The sequence below is a fragment of the Erinaceus europaeus genome, chromosome 10 (assembly GCF_950295315.1).
Source record: "Erinaceus europaeus chromosome 10, mEriEur2.1, whole genome shotgun sequence".
Lineage (NCBI taxonomy): Eukaryota > Metazoa > Chordata > Mammalia > Eulipotyphla > Erinaceidae > Erinaceus > Erinaceus europaeus.
This window is the reverse complement of record NC_080171.1, coordinates 107,746,474-107,763,901: the sequence shown is the minus strand read 5'-3', so window position 1 is coordinate 107,763,901 and position 17,428 is coordinate 107,746,474. Positions and strand designations below refer to the sequence as shown.

The window sequence follows — 17,428 nt, the reverse complement described above, 5'->3', positions numbered from 1 at the left end:
TTGTTATGTGAAAGAAAAGGAAAAGACAAGTATTGGAGAGGATGTTGAGAAAAGATTCTTCTGCACTTCTGTTACGAATGTAGCAAGTTATTTATCCAAAGGACACTGAAACACGAATTTACAGGGACATACGAACCTCTACGTTAACAGCTGTATTATTCACAATAGCCAGTGGAAGCAGCCTAAATGCCCACCATCAGATGCCTGGCTAAAGAAGTTACGAGGGAGTCAGGTGGTAGCACAGTGGGTTGAATGCAGGTAGTGCAAAGCACAAGGACTGGCATAAGGATCCCGGTTCGAGCCCCCGGCTCCCCACCTGCAGAGGAGTCACTTCACAGGCGGTGAAGCAGGTCTGCAGGTGTCTGTCTTTCTATCCTCCTCTCTCCCTTTCTCTATGTCCTATCCAACAACAACGATATCAATAATAACTACAACAATAAAAAAAGAAGTTATGAGATATATGGAATACTACTCTGCTATCAAAAAAGATGTCCTATGGGACAAAATGGATGGAACTGGAGGTGATGATGCTTAGTGAAATAAGTATAGAGATGAAAGCCAACTACCAGATGGTTTCACTCATATGTGGAATCTAGAGTCTGACTAACCTAAACTTACCCCCCAAAATAAATAAATAAATCCTAATAAGACAGAAGCAAGCAAACTGTAAGACTTATAGGAACAATAGTGGTTATCTTTGGGAGGCTGGAACATGGGGATACAGAAATTTGGTGGTGGGTATGGTGTGAAACTATAGACACTGTAATCTTACAATCTTGTAACTATTAATAACAAATGAAAAAAAAACTTTTAAAAATATTTATTTATTCATTCCCTTTTGTTGCCCTTGTTGTTTCACTGTTGTAGTAGTTATTGATGTTGTTGTTGGATAGAACAGAGAGAAATGGAGAGAGGAGGGGAAGACAGAGAGGGGGAGAGAAAGACACTTGCAGACCTGCTTCACTGCTTGTAAAGCGACTACCCTGCAGGTGGGGAGCTGGGGACTTGAACTGGGATCCTTATGCCAGTCCTTGAACTTTGTGCCACATGCACTTAACCCGCTACGCTACCGCCTGACTGCCTAAAAAAAAGAAAAAAAAAAAAACCTTTTTAAAAGTCCAACATTCTATAGGCTATCTTGAGAGAAAAAAATATAATATTCTTTTTTTTTTTAAATCATTGTATTGGGAGAGTGATAAATTTAAAAGAGTATTGTCACAGGGGCTGGGTGGTAGCACAGCGGGGGTTAAGTATATGGTGCAAAGAGCAAAGGCCGGCATAAAGATCCCAGTTTTAACCTCCAGCTCCCCACCTGCAGGGGGTCGCTTTGCAAGAGGTGAAGCAGGTCTGCAGGTGTCTTTCTCTCCTCCTCTCTCATTTTCTCTCTGTCCTATCCAACAACAACAGCTATGACAACAATAACAATAACAACTACAACAAGGGCAACACATGGAAAAATAGCCTCCAGGAGCAGTGGATTCGTAGTGCAGGCACCAAGCCCTAGCAATAACCCTGGAGGAAAAAAAAAAAAAAGAAAGAAAGAAAAGAAAAGAAAAAAAGTATTGTCACATGTGTACAGTTTCTTATCACCCTGTGATAGTGTAATAAGATGCTCTCTGCACCAACTTGTCATCTTGCTTCTCCATAGGACACGGGGGCCTCAGTCTCTTTTCAACCCCTTCCCAGCTCCCCCTTTTAGAGTCCTTGGATCTGTTGTAATAGACAACAGCTAATTAGAGTTTCACCCTGCATTTTCCCTTTCTTTGTTTCTTAAGTTACCCCTATGAGTGAGAAGACAGCATCTTTGATTACAGTATTTTTTCAAGAGACTTCTTTCCTAAGGCATGTGTGTATGTGTATTAAAACAAAACAAAATCTAAGAAGAAATTTTGAGAACTCTGATTCTTCCTGGTACTTTCAGTACTTCTCGGTTCTTCCTGCCCATTTAAGGGAGCATTCTAAGAGATGGGAGTAAACTAAATCTAGACTATATAATTGGGGGCAGGTTCAGAAACATTTCCTTCTCATTGTAAGTACAACTGATAACAACATTTTCCATAGCAATGTACAACAAATCTTTCAAATGCAGTCATCTCGTGGTTAGCCTAAATTTAGGTGACCACAATTTCTGAATACTAGGACAAAGAAAAACAAATGCCATAATAAGCCTTTTAGCATAAGGGACTAAAAATAGTGTATTCTTTCTCCTGGATTCACACACAGAGGAAAAGCTTTTGACCATGAGGAGGAGGGTTCATCGCAGCTCCAGGGGGCCAAGATCTCCTCACATGTTTACTGATTTCCTATTGTGTGGTCTGATAACAAAATACATTCCACCAACTAGTGTCAATTATGGAGTCCCAACCACCAATGTGTTATAGAGGCAACGGCGATAGAAGACAGCTGGCCCAGAAGCTGTATGTCTCCCATGTTTAAGGCTTGGGTTTGAGCCCCAGTGCCAATGTGGGATGTCATAGCACTGGGGGGTAGGGGGGCTGGGGAGGGAAGCCTGGTGCTGTGGTTCCCCACTCCCCGTCCCACACACACACACTAAAAAGAATCAGAAGGTCATGTCGTATGCTTTACATTGACTTGTTCTAGCCCTCCCCCTCCAAGAGAATTGGATGAGTCCTGTTAATTTCGCGGGCCTGCTTGGCCCCGCCCCAAGGGACCCCGGGAGAGGGTTCCTGAGTCCGAGAGTTCCTGAGTTCCCCAGTGACAGAGTTCCTGATTTCCTGAGTTCGAGAGTGACAGAGTTCCGGAGTTCCTGAGTTCGAGAGTAAGAGAGTGCTTGTGCCACCGCAATGAGACAGCAGAGTTCTGTTTGGTGATTAGTTTGTCTTAGTTTATGAATCGTTGTTCCTGAATAAAGAAATACAGCTTCCCTGCCCAGCCGTTGTCTCCGCGTCTCTGTTACCCGCCGTGAAGCCAACCTGCCCAGCTAGAGCCTACGAATTTTAACAACAAATGGCGCCCAACGTGGGGCTTAGAAGCAGTGAAATTGAGCATGTTCAAGGCGCTGTTCCTCCCTCAACACCCACAAAACTAGAAGCATTATCAAGGCTTGAGGGTGGAGGCGTTTTGAGCAAAGGGGATTTAAAAGAGTTATACACCCGAGTCAGGCGGTAGCACAGAGGGTTAAGCGCATGTGGCACAAAGCACAAGGACTGGCATTAAGTATTCTGGCTCATGGGGCCAGGCGGTGGTGCACCTGGTTAAGCGCAAACATTACAGTGCACAAGGTCCCAGGTTCAAGCCCCTGATCCTCACCTGTAGGGGGAAAGCTTCACAAGTGGCGAAGTAGGGCTGCAGCTGTCTCTCTTCCTCTCTCTCTCTAGCTTCCCCACTCCTCTCAATTTGTATCTCTTCTATCCAATAATAAATAAATAAAGATATATCTTTTTAAAACTATCCCAGTTCGAGCTCCCGGTTCCCCACCTACAGGGGAGTCGTTTTACAAGTGGTGAAGCAGGTCTGCAGGTGTCTATCTGTCTCTCCCCCTCTCTGTCTTCCCCTCCTCTCTCCATTTTTCTCTGTCCTATCCAACGACAATGACATCAATAACAACAACAATAACTACAACAATAAACAAGGGCAAAAAAAAATTAAATAATATGTAGAAAGAGTTACACAGCTTATATATATCGAATGGATTTATGTCACCCAATTAAACAACAGCAATAACTTTGGGGTCAGGGTAGTGGTGCATCTGGTTGAGTACACACCTACCATATACAAGGACCCTGGTTTAAGACCCTGGTCCTCACCGACGGGGTGAAACAGAAATGCAGGTATCTCTCTCTCTTCATCTCTATCTCCCCTTCCCCTCTCAGTTTCTTGCTGCCCTATCAAAAAAGACAGAGAGAGAGAGACAGAGAGAGAGAGAGAGAGAGGGAGAGAGAAAGGAAGGAAAAAAGGAAAGAATAAAAATCCCATTAGTAATAATAGATTTTGTCTTGCAGGTACTAAGCCCATGTTAACCCTGGTGGCAAATATATATATATATATATATATTCAACAACAAAAACCCTAACTCCTCTGATTCTCCTGTATTTGTTATCCTAGTCTTTCCAAATTTTCTGACCTCCCACTCACTCTTCTATTCCCTTAATATGCTTCCTTCTCCCCAACAGAAACCAAGGCCACCAGCACCTTTCATGGGGCCCAACCTAAAGGTCACTTCTTTCTTTTGCATACCCATGAAAAGCATCTAAAAATGAGAGAGGAAAAGAGAAAAGGAGACTAGAAACCAGAGCACAACTTTCACGTAGTTGATGCTAAGGACTGAACTCGGGGCCTCAGGCATGCAAGTCCTGCTCTCTACCAGCTGAGTTGCCTCTCTAACCGCTTACTCTCACCTTTGACTCTCTTTTCTAGTTTCAAGAACTCCTGACTGGGTTTCTCTGCACTGATTTCCCTGGTTCCTCGGCTGGCTCTCTATCTTGTTTCTGAAGTCTCTTTCCTTGTTTCTTAGTGGTTTCAATGTACTTAGAAGTGTAAGTACTGACGGGCCAGCTACTCCAGTCGCGCAGCTACTCCAGTCGCGCAGCAAGCTCTTGACGCCATTGAGTTCTCATTACTGAATATCTACTTGGCCCTTTCAAGCCTCACACGTGCAAAACTCCAATCTCTCTTATCATTTTTTTCCCCTCTAAAATCTGCTCCTCCTGATGTTTTTGCCGTCTTATCCAGTGGCCTCACCCTCCACTCTGCCACTCGTGTCAAAAGCCTAGAGTTATGCTGGGCACTCCTTCTTCCCTCTTTTGCACATAAAATTGACCAGAGATCTCCAGCTTCAATGCCAAAACATGTCTCAAATAGACTGCTTCTGGTGTCTGTCACTGCCACCAACGTCCAGGACTTCTTGCATGGTCTACTATAATGTTCTGATCACTTCCTGCTTTTAGTCTTCTACTCAGCCCATTTCTCACAGTGACCAGGACAGCCCATAAACTCACAAGACAGGGCCTGGCCTGGCTTCCACATCCCCCCACCCGGACTCCCACACCATTACAATCACATTACCTGTCTTTCTATCCTTGGGTAGTGTGTGTGTGCTCAAGCTGTTTTTTTTTTTTTTTAATTTTTCTAAATTCTATTTCATTGGAGACAGAAATTGATAGTGGAAGGGGGAAAAGGGAGAAAGACAACTGTAAGCAGTGCTTCACTGCTCCTGAAGCTTTCCCCCTACAGGTGGGGGCTGGGGTCTAGAGCCCAGATCCTTGCCCATGGTAACGTCCTTTCTGTCATTGGGGCACTGTCAACCAATCCCTTTCCTGTCTCAGGACCTCCACGCTCCCCAGAAAGACAACACTTCAGCGCATAATGTGTTGTGCATGAGGCGGACTTCCTGCTAAGAGGAAACTCCGAGAAAGCAGAGACCCTGTGTTCCTAACAGTGTAGTCAGCCCACTGGCTACACCAACAGATGGTTAACAGTTGCACTGGGTGGGGAATGCCAGGCTCCCAGCTCTGCACCTCCTAAACAATGGATGAGTCAGTGCGGATGGGTTAGCGTGCAAGTGGGGACTTCTCCGTGGGAAGAGCAGACACACCCCAGGCTGCAAAGCTTCACAAAAGCACCAGTCAGCCTCCCTGGGGTCAAGCCCGGCTTAGTATTTCCCTTAGAGCTCAACCTCCACAATCAGTGAGGAGTGGGGGGTGTTTCTTTTAAAACAATAAAAACTGGTCTGGGGCAGGCTTCTGTCTCAAGGAAGACTAGCCTTCAGGGTTGACAACTGAAAAGGGGGGGGGGGGCATTCCTGAATGGTGCCTTTCCACCTGTCTGCCTGCAGATTCCAAACACTTGTCTCCAGTCAGGAGGGGCAGGATGAAAGCTTCCGTTGCCATAGCAACTGCAGTGCTCCTGGGGCCTAGGCTCAAGGTTTCAGATAAACAACTATTTAGAGAAGTGAAGGAAGCAAAGCAGAGAGGGACAGAAATGGAAAAAGAATGGCTAAGAGAGAAAGAAGTGGGAGGGATAGAAATCCTACAAGTGCCTGAAGGCACACTCTGAAAACAAAACCCAGGAGCTGAAAGCAGAATCCTTCCCCAGAGCAGGAGTGGCCGCCTGCTGTGACCAAGCCTGACAAAAGGTCCCATTGACAAAAACATCTGTTACTACTGAACACTTAAGAATCAATATTTTCCTAGAGTTTCCACACACCCCCACCCCCACCCCCCACTTTGGCTTCAAGGGTTACTGTCTGCCAGGCTATCAAACTCTAACCTTCTCCCAGTCCACTGCCACCCCATAAAGTGACTATAAGAACTTCAAAGGAAGAATTTGGGTCCTGGAAAGGGCTTTGTGTTAGTTTCCTCCGCCAACAAACACTTCCTCCCCACCCCCAATAGACCCACCAGGAAAAATGTCAGAGAGCGAATCCAAACCCTCAACCTGACAAACTTGAAATATTTACAATCATATCCCTGGGAGGATGAGTAATCTGACTTAATTTAAAAAGGAAACAGAGAAGATTTAATGGATGGCTTGGAAGTGTCTTGAAGGAGGGGAGGGGCAGGAGGGAGAAGCCAGAAGGTACCGGGATCACGTGGTGCTTTTACCTCAACACCTGCAGCTCCTCAGAGGAGTCCCGCACTTCATCCTGGAGGCGCCGCCAGCGCAGGCAAGCCCTCAGCTCCTGCTGTTCCTGGGCCTCATGGGGAGCCAGCTGCTTGGGCCACAGACACACACACACACACACACAACAATCAAACAAACAAACAACAAATCAGTTATTGTTTTCCTTCTGCCAGACCAGAATCACCCCACAGCAGTGAGCAGCGGCTGGTTTTGTCCCCTGGGAAATGACACAGGCAGCCTCCCTGCTGTGCTGTGTGGCCATCAGAAAAGTCACAGCAGCCAAGGGGCTCTCTCGGCTCACTCTCAGGCTAGCTGGGCAGCACCCCAGGTCCCAGACTTCTGCCCCCTCCTCCACCAGCCCCACCTAGTCTGGAGGCTTCCCTGGGGTTGAGGGTGGTGGTGGTGTGTGTGGGGGTGGGGGTAGGGGGTGGTTTCTACTCTGATTTCATCCAGTCCTTTCTTGCTTTGTTTTTCTGTGCAGGGTGGGTCAGTCCCCTCCATTTACCTCCTATTTTTCCCAGTCCTCCGTTTTATTAAGGGCTGTTTACAGTGGAGTCTGCTAATGGAACCCAGATGATTCTGTTTGCATATAACCAGAGCACAGCCTGGATCACTCAGGGGGAGGGGAAGGCCATCAAACCCTGCCCTACTACTGTCTCTCACTCCACAGGCTTGCTAGGCTCCACAGCTACACTCTCTGTAAAGGACAGTAGCAGAACAGCCAAAGGGGAAGGAAATTCTAGTGTCTACAGGCATTTTTTTTTTTTTTTTGGAACGTATAGATCCCTAAGAGTTCAGTCAACTGATAGTTACTCTTTGCTCAGCCCTGGGCACATATGAACACAGGTCTTACCCTAAGGAATCCAAGGGAGGAACAGAAGGGAAAAACAGAGTGAAATGATGTTAGAAGCTAAGGAAGAATCCAGAGATCCTGTAACCCTCCTGAGCTGATCCCCAGGGAAAGCAGAAGTCCATCAGGGAGGGAGGAAATTCAGAAGAGTGGGATCATGGAGCCCAGGAAAAGTGTCATATCTTTATAGAGAATGGAAAAGGAAAAGCACTAACCTCAGTCAGAGAGCAGGCTACCAACCTACAAGGGAAAGAGACGCCACCAGAAGACTACATGATCAACAGACTGAATAGTGCCCACCTAGCCCCAATTCATATATTGAGCCCTAACAGCCAATGTGATTCCATTTGAAGACTGTACCTTTAAGAATGCAATTATGGTTAATTAGATTATCATCTTGGGGGCCCTAATATGGTAGAACCGGTGTTCTATAAGAGAAAAAGACACCAGAGAGCTCCCTCTCTCCCTCTCCCTCTCCCTCTCCCTCTCTGGAAAAACCATGTGAGGTCACAGTATGAAGGTGTCTATCACCCAGACAAGGAAGATAGGCCTCATTAGAAACTGTCTGCACCTTAATTTGAATTTTCACCTCCAGAACTAAAAGAAAGACCAATGTAAGATGTTTCGGTCTCCCAACTTGTGATATCTCGTCATGGAACCCAACCCAAGACACTTGTGAAGAAGTCTAGACTTTCCTAGGTTGATGGCAATATATACAGTTCAATTTTGCAATTAACCTAATACATTTCTCCCTGTGGATTGCCATCACATGCATAAAGCCTGATTCTAGCTCCTTGTTCAATGATTCCCAACCCCCTTCTTTGCCATACTTATTAATGTTCAGTACAATAGGGCAGTCTTCCACGGAACAAAGTCAGACTCCCTCTTCATTGATGAGTGAGAATCTGGTGAGATGGCCTACCTTTCCTTGTCCTGAAGAGCATTTCTCCACTGCTTGGAGGTGTGCTGTAGGCACTCATCAGGGATTAGCAATAGCCCAGCCTCGCCCTTCAGGGAAGAAGTGAACTGTGTACCTGCTCTGAAAATGTTGCCAGACTGTGTGTGGAGATCCAGAATGGTCATTTTGACTGAGAGCCTTTTGTAGTTTTACATATTGAAGAATTATTGCATAAGCCTTAAAGGATATAATGAAGATGGGTTGTGTTCTCATCAACAGGAGGGACAGAGAAATCTCACCTTCTGCTTTCTCTATGAGGCCAGAGTCACAAAGTCATACATGTAACACCCCCAAAACCCCCAAGGCTTTCTGGACCTGCTTAAACCTGGCCTCACTGTTAATTCAGACAAAAACCCACTGTTAATTCAGACAACATTTGGTGTTTACTACTCTACTATGTTCTACTCCTATGTGCTATTTTATCATTCACAATAGGGGCCTGTAGTGGGTCACCTGGTTGAGTGTACATGTCACTATGTGCAAGGACCAGGTTTGAGTCCCTTGTCTATCACCACCCCCCTTTCAGGGAGAAGATTCCTGAGTGGTGTTGCAGTGTGACAGGTGCCTCTCTCTTTTTTTTTTTCCTCCAGGGTTATTGCTGGGCTCGGTGCCTGCACCATGAATCCACCGCTCCTGGAGGCCATTTTTTCCCCTTTTTGTTGCCCTAGTTGTTGCAGCCTCATTGCGGTCATTATTGCCATTGTTGACGTTGCTTTGTTGTTGGATAGGACAGAGAGAAATGGAGAGAGGAGGGGAAGACAGAGAGAGGGGAGAGAAAGATAGACACCTGCAGAACTGCTTCACCGCCCGTGAAGCGACTCCCCTGCAGGCTGGGAGCCAGGGGCTCGAACCGGGATCCTTACGCCGGTCCATGCGCTTTGCGCCACATGCGCTTAACCCACTGCGCCACCGCCCGACTCCCGGTGCCTCTCTTTCTATATCATCCCCTCTCTATCAAATACAAGAAAGAAGGAGAAGGAATAAAAAGAAAAACTGACTGGCAGCAGATATGCCCAACAGGCACTGAACTCCAACAATAACCCTGGTGAAAATAAAATAAACAAATAAATAATGATTAAGAGTGACTAGTGAGCTCACTCTCTGGAAGTATAGGTAAAGTGAAGGCTAAAGAAAGAGTATTCTTTGGGGTTGCAGGAGACAAGGACAGAGAAATGGTCAGCAGATACTTTAAATACATCACAAATAGTACAAACATGACTGTCTCAGGTAGGAAGCACAGCAGGGATGAGATGATGAGAGGGGCACACTTATTAAATCAATTTAGCCTTTGATGAAAGCTTTCTATGTGCAAGATGGTAGAAAATATAAAAGGGAAAAGAACAGGAAATGAAAACTACTAAGTGTTCCTTGCATACCCTCTGAATATCAGGCCTTGTTCTAAGCTCATTCACCCTGCAAAATCAAATCAATGGGGTTTACAATTAACAATATTTATATACTTTCCCCATATTTGGGAGCTACTCTCTTCCCTGATCCAGCTTTCTAGTCCTTTTTCCAACTATGACACCATCTCCCCAGACAATAACTTGGGTCCACCCGCATGTTACATGTCAGGCTCAGGCAAAAACTAGTAAAGTCATGGGCCCCTTGGAAAATACCTAAAATAGACCTACTAGCTTTTTCCAAAACAGAGACCCCAAATCTTCATCTGCAATACTCTTCCCTTTCGGTTCATGATTAGTCAACAATTTGTTCTGCTTTATATCTTAACTCTTTTTCAGCCACCAGGTTCCAGTAGTTACCATGATGACAACCTGACTTTCCTGGGCAGATGACCCCACAAATGTGTCCTGGATCCTGACCTCTCTAGATCCCTGCCCCACTAGGGAAAGAGAGAGACAGGCTGGAAGTATGGATCAACCTGTCAACACCTACGTTCAGCAGGGAAGCAATTAGAGAAGCCAGACCTTCCACTTTCTGTACCCCATAATGACCCTGGGTCCATACTCCCAGAGGGATATAGAATAGGAAAGCTGTTAAGGGAGGGGATGGGATAGAGAGTTCTGGTGGTGGGAACTATGTGGAATTGTACCCCTCTTATCCTATAGTCTTGTCAATATTTCCATTTTATAAATAAAAAAAAATTTAAAAAGTATTTAAAAAAATTTTTTCATCTTTGCTTATTTATTGGATAGAGACAGCTAGAAATCAAAAGGTAAGGCAGAGAGAGAGGGAGAGAGACACCTGAAGCCCTGCTTTACTACCTGCAAAGCTTTCTCTCTGTAGGTGGCGACTGGGTGCTCGAACCTGAGTCAACCAGCTGCGCCACTACTCAGCTCCCCCCAAATAAGTATTTCTATACCCATTTTTCAAAGAAGGAAATGGAGGCTCAGGAAGGCTACATAAACCTACCTACACTCAAAGATCTAGGATTCCAGCTCCTAAATCAAGCTGCTTCTCCTGAATCTGCCTTGATATTCTGTCGCAGGGGGACACAGATATGCACAATGCTACCCTACAGTCAAGGGTAAAGGTGTTGGGAGGAAGACACAGCTCTACTTTGAAAGAGTCCATGTCCAGCTGTTAGGATAGAATGAAGAGGAAAAGGGTGAGAAAAAAGAGGTAAGTGCCAAGTACTTATGAGAATTTAGTTTCTACAAAAGCAGTATTGAAAGTGAGCTCTCCACAGAAAATGGCTTTGATCTGGGTGAGAAATACATGGAGTTTAAACAGGAACTTGAGCAAAATAAGGCCAAATAGGCATATGCATAGGAATTTTGGAAAATGTTAAATAATTCAGTGTGTAAAGGGTAGGGACAATTAGGTGGGGGGAGTGATCGAGTAATAGACATTAGAAAATAGGGCTGGGAGATAATATAATGTTTGTGCAAAGATACTTTCATGCCTAGACTACAAAGTCCCAGGTTCAATCCCTGGATCACCTTAAGCCAGAGCTGAGCAGTGCTTTGGAAAGAAAGAAAGAAAGAAAGAAAGAAAGAAAGAGAGAGAAAGGAAGAAAGAAAGAGGCTAAGTAGAAAGCAGTTTACTGTCATTTCCTCATTAGACTTGGAAGCCGATTCTTTAATTATCCTTTTTTTAATCTTTACTTATTTATTGGAATAGAGACAGCCAGAAATTGAGAGGGAAGGGGGTGATAGAGTAGGAGAGAGACAGAGAGACACCTGCAGCACTGCTTTGCCGCTCACAAAGCTTTCTCACTGCAGGTGTGGAATGGGCCTCGATCCTGGGTCCTTGAGCACTGTAACATGTAAACTCAACCAGGTGTGCCACCACTCAGCCCCCAAAGTCCTTCTTTTTCTTCTTTTTTTTTTTGGTTGGAGGAGAAAAGCTGAGACACCACAGCAATGCTCCTCTCTTTGTGAAGTTTCTTTTCTTCCCTTCCCTTCCCTTCCCTTCCCTTCCCTTCCCTTCCCTTCCCTTCCCTTCCTTTCCCTTCCCTCTCCCCCCCCCCCTTTTATTAGCACTACTCAGCTCTGGCTAACGTTGGTTCAGGGGACTGAACCTGAGACTTCAGAACCTCAGGCACGAGGGTCTCTTTGCATGACCATTATGCTATCTACCCTCCCGCAGTCAATTCCTTATTATTAATGTTTATATTCGCAGATCCGAGGTCTCATATGTGCAAAATTTCATTGCTCCTGTGCCAAGTTTTTCACTGAGATAAAGAATGACACAGAGAAGAAGAGAGACCTCAGCAGCAGAGCTTCCTTTAGTGCTGTGGCACTGCTGTGTGGAGTCAGGGCTCAGACTTGTACTACATATAGAGAGGCCTTTTTTTTTTTTTTTTATTGCCACCAGCGTTATTGCTGGAACTAGATGCCTACATGACCAATCAATGAATCTCCTACTCTTGATCCACTACATTCTCCACTACTCTTGATCCAGGCTTATCTTTCTTCCCATACTCATACTCAAAACCACCTGACAGGTTAGAATTTTATTTTGTTTGTCTATTCTTTGTACTATCACGAAACCGTGACCTCCTTGGGGAGCAGGGACTTTCCATCCTCGTTTGTCCAGCTCTATCCTTGGCAAAGAAAATAGTGCCTAGGGGCCGGGTGGTGGTGCACTGGGTTGAGCACACATGTTACAGTGCACAAGGACCCAGGTTCAAGCCCCCGGTCCCCACCTGCAGGAGGAAAGCTTTGCGAGTGGTAAAGCAGGGCTGTAGGTGTCTCTCTATCTATCTCCCCCTACTCTCAATTTCTGGCTGTCTCTATCCAATAAATAAATATAATAAAAAAAATTTTAAAAAAGAAAAGAAAACAGTGCCTAGTGTGTAATAAGTACTCAGTTCATCTCTGTTAAAATGAACAAGTGACTGTGAAAAGAATTGGATTTGGGGTTGGTGGTGGGAAGGATGGCGGTGGTGTGTGAAATACTCAGGGTTACTTTAAACCTACCTGCTGGGCTTCCGCCCAGAATACATCTTCCAAGTGAGTGGCAAATCCTTCACTCAGCCACTCCTCTGTCCAGTCTCGGGCCCCGATAGCCAGACCAAACCAGGCATGGGCAATTTCATGGCAGAGGCGGGTCCCACAGAGCTGGCTTGCTCCTGTCAAGGTGCTCTGGGAGAGGAAGATGATGTGTGGGCTGTGGATAATGGGAGAGAAAACACAGGGAGTCTTGTTAGAGCCTGCTTTTGCGGCTGCCCCATGGGGCACTTTCTCAGCGTGGAGAGCCTGTTATTACCATGTGCATGCTAGATCATGATGGATAGGCTTGCAGCTTAGACTCTCTTAGAAATAAATAAAGTGGCAGTTTACGTTGCTGGCAGCAGTTCAGGAGATGGTTTCTGCCAAGCAGTTGTCTCCGTCATCAAACGGCTATTACCTGTAATAAGTAACCTGCCCCAAAGTTTTACACTGAAAAAAAAAATTACAAGGCGATGGAAGCATTTACTCTGCAATCTGGACTATAAAAGAAGAGCAGGTGTGAGAATGTGAGCCCATGCTGTCAAGACAGTGATCAAAGAAGACCCTTCAGCCAAAAATCCAAGCAGCTTACAAACAAATTGAGAAGTCACGCAGAAGGCCAGGAAAAGCTGAGAAGAATGAATCCAAGATTTTCCATTTCTGACATGGGCTGAAATGGCAGTTAGCAAACTAACAGGTGCCATGGAAGCGTGAGGTTTCCCGGAAAATGATAAAAGCTAAGCCTCTGTGAGACAAAGGTTTTTCGAAAGTGTCATCTCCTATCTGTGGATGTGCGCATGTCCACTTGGTATATCAATATTAAGCAGACAAAGAGGAGAGAGGGGGTAAGGTTAAAGGAAAGGAAAGGAGGGAGAGAGAGAGAGAGAGAGAGAGAGAAAGAGAGAAAGAGAGAGAGAGAAGTTTACCTACCCAGGTGTGCAAATGACCCCAGGGCTGGTACTAGTAAGGGGGATTTATCTAATCTTATTTTACATACCTTGTTTAAAAACCCCAAATACCTTGATTAGATTTGCCTAAGTGGGAGAGGGGGAAGCTTAAAAAAAAAAAAAAGAGAGGCAAATAAAATAGTTCCTGAGCTTCACCTTCTTTTAAATAGGACTTGTTTACCATCTAATGAAAAATTTGCTCTTAAAGAAAAAAAAAAAATCTTGCCTCCATCAATTGAACAAGACCAGTTGTGAAACCTTCTACATTAAGAAACTGCATACACACAGGTTCCATCCTTCAGCTGCTGTTTGTGTGCCATGGTGTCAGCTCTGCACAAGCCAGGACAGTTGCAGATTTGTCCTCCACCCCCACGGCCACCAGGAGAGAAAGCCCCACCTGTATTTCCCTGCACTACCTCACTCATTCAGCTCCGAGCCCAACTGAAAATCGTGGGAGTGGTGTGTGCCCAAACAGACAGCTTTCACGGGAAATAACAAGGCCGGCACACAAGAAGAAAAGTATCTGCTAGGCTCTGGAAGAGTCCATCAGAAACCCTAGGGACAAGAAGTACAGCTGGGGCCTTCAGAACACAGGAGTGCAATACATCATAAGATCAGAGCTCGAGGAGAGTGGGGTGGGGCAGTAGTGCAGTGGGTTAAGCGCATGGCCCAAGGACTAGGGTAAGGATCCCGGTTCAGGTTCAAGCCCTGGCTCCCCACTTACAGGGGAGCCGCTTCACAGGTGGTGAAGCAGGTCTGCAAGTGTCTATCTTTCTCTCCCCTCACTGTCTTCCCCTCCTCTCTCCATTTCTTTGTCCTATCTAACAATGACATCAATAACAACAACAATAACTAATAAATAAATAAATAAATAAAACAAGGGCAACAAAAGGTGAAAAAAATATATAAGAGTGTGGGAGGAAGGAAAGAAAGAAGGAAGGAAGGAAGGAAGGGAGGAGAGGAACATTATGAAGGTAGGGGGAAAAGGAAATGGACTTAGAGTTCCTCTTATGAGAAAGTCTCCGAGGGGAAGACAAACTGTGTAACCTGGCATTTGCAAGTAAGTGAGTGACCCCTTGCTCTGGCATGTGCAGTTCCACCAAGAAAAGCCACAGAAATGTAGCAAGTAAATAACATTCCAGACATACTGCTGGCAGCACTTCACCATTTTTTGGCTAAAACAAAGCAGAAGTACTAATTCAGACCTTGTAAACAGACTCAAGGACAGGCCTGCGCCTGACAGCCAAAGACCTGGACGGATGCTGTACACAGTCACAGACGTTGTACGTCCGACCTGACCTGGGAGGAGCTGATGATCATAAAATTGCAGTGAGGCTGATCACTAGGAAGAAGCCTGTATTGTCTGCTGTGACCCACTGGCTGTTTTTGTCTCAGGGTGGGTGCCTTGCTAGAGCACATGTATGCAAATATCTGTGAGGGCCTGAAGACACAGAACACATAAAAGTGGCTGTGGAGGGGGTGGCATGTTGTTAAAATTCGGAGGCTCCAGCTGGCCGGGCTAGCTTCACGGGCGGGTAACAGAGACGACCAGAGACATACAGCTGGGCAGGGAAGCTGTATTTCTTTATTCAGGAACAACGATTCATAAACTAAACCAAACTAATCACCAAACAGAACTCTGCTGCCTCTTTCCCGCAGCGGCGTCAAGAACTCTCGAACTCTGCAACTCTGGGACTCTCTCGGGGTTCCTAGGGGCGGGGCCAAGTGGGCTCGCGAAACTAGCAGGACTGATCCAATTTTCTTGGCAGGGGGAGAGCTAGAACAACCCAATGTAAAGCATACAACAGTGGCATTTCATTTTCTTGCCCTTTAACCTTTCCCCTTGAGCAGTCTTTGGCAACACCACCCTTTCTATCCCAACTGCATGTATTTTGGAGACACTTTGGTGCATCTTGAAAGGGTTTGGCAAGATGTTGGCATTGATGGAATTCCATCTAGAGACCCACATTCCAGCTCCAACCTTCTCTTTCTTTCTTTCTTTCTTTTTTTCTTTCTTTCTCTCTCTCTCTCTCTCTCTCCCTTCCTTCCTTTTTTTTTTTTAACAAGATGACTTGTTTTTATTTATTTAATTTTTAAATTTACCAGAGCACTGCTCAGCTCTGGCTTATGGTGGTGCAGGGGATTGAACCTGGGACTTCGAAGCCTCAGACATGAGTCTTTTTGCATAACCATTATGCTATCTATCCTCACCCCAAACCTTTCTTTCTACCTGAGGAGAAATGTATGTATTTTCACCTGTCTTTTGAGAAAGAGCAAAGCTTCCTGCATAAGAAGGAAAGGCATTTCTCTCAACAGAAACGGCCCCATTATCAACAGGCAACACAACAAGACTTTCTCCCTAAAAGAAGCAAATTTCCACTTTAGAACTGGACTCCAACCCCCTGCACCCAACTTGTCCCCTAAAGTTGGATTTTTTTTTTAATTTTTCACTGGTGGTTTACTTTTAGGGTTCCATTTCCTTATAGTGGAAATGACTTTCTTAAAACTGAATTTGAGGGAGTCGGGCTGTAGCGCAGCGGGTTAAGCGCAGGTGGCGCAAAGCACAAGGACCGGCATAAGGATCCCGGTTCGAACCCCGGCTCCCCACCTGCAGGGGGAGTCGCTTCACAGGTGGTGAAGCAGGTCTACAGGTGTCTATCTTTCTCTCCCCCTCTCTGTCTTCCCCTCCTCTCTCCATTTCTCTCTGTCCTATCCAACAACGACAACAATAATAACTACAACAATAAAAAAACAACAAGGGCAACAAAAGGGAATAAATAAAATAAATATTTTTTAAAAATTGGTTTAAAAAAAAAACAAAAACTGAATTTGATAAAGAGTAAATGGGGGCAGGTGGTGATGCACCTGGTAGAATGCACAAATTACCAGAGGAACAGAGTTCTAGCTCCCAGCCCCTACCTACAAGGATGAAACTTCCTAAGTGGTGAAACAGTGCTGCAGATATCTTGTCTTCCCTCCCCCCCACCTTCCTATCTGGGTCTCTACCTTCTATCAAGACAGAAAGAAAGGAAGGAAGAAAGAAAGAAAGGAAGGAAGGAAAGGAAGAAAAGCAGGGTATTGGAAACAGGAATTGTGTAGACACTGAGCCCCAGAGATCATCCTGGTAGCAAACGAACAAACAATTGGGAGTAATTTCTGGGAGGTGATTCATCTGGTGGAGCACAAGCTTTCTAAACCTGAGACCCAGGGTCACTCTCTGTTACCACACATGCTCTGGTCTGCCTCTCAGAAAAACAAAACAAAACAAAACAATTCAATAAAAGATGGAGTAAGCTACTGGTATTTATTTTAAAAGATAGTTAACAAAATCTCGACAGGAGTGAACCAGAAGCATTTTATCCTTGAAAGAAGAATTTCCACTTTTTTTTTTTGACCCTACATGGCTGAATTTCTCACGGCAATTAGAATTTTCCTCCAGTTGTGTACACTCCATAATACTCTTAAACTCAAGGAGTAATGGCAAATACTCCTTTCCCAGCAGATATTCTCCTTCAAGTCTAGCTTCAACCCAGAATGAATGTCTAGACTCTTCCACTCCTATTTGAACCTTGATTTATCAGCTTCACCCCTGAGCTCCTCACACATTCCTGCATTCTCAGAATCTTATTCATGGTCCCAGTCAGCCAGTGGTTCATCAGTCTTCACTCTGACAAGGCCTGTTTGAAACCAAATA

At 45.1% G+C, this 17,428-nt stretch overlaps 1 protein-coding gene across 5 annotated transcripts in view; it reads right to left on the bottom strand.

Annotated features, from left to right (window-relative positions):
- The window catches only part of AOPEP (aminopeptidase O (putative)), a 427,259-nt gene that overhangs the window by 178,582 nt on the left and 231,249 nt on the right, over positions 1-17,428 (bottom strand). For all 5 annotated transcript variants that reach the window (XM_060200473.1, XM_060200471.1, XM_007539869.3 and 2 more), the window contains 2 exons: positions 12,776-12,965; positions 6,564-6,670 (listed from right to left, as the gene is read on the bottom strand). In XM_060200473.1, the coding sequence (XP_060056456.1) occupies positions 6,564-6,670; positions 12,776-12,965 (297 nt within the window). The remainder of the gene's footprint in view (positions 1-6,563; positions 6,671-12,775; positions 12,966-17,428) is intronic.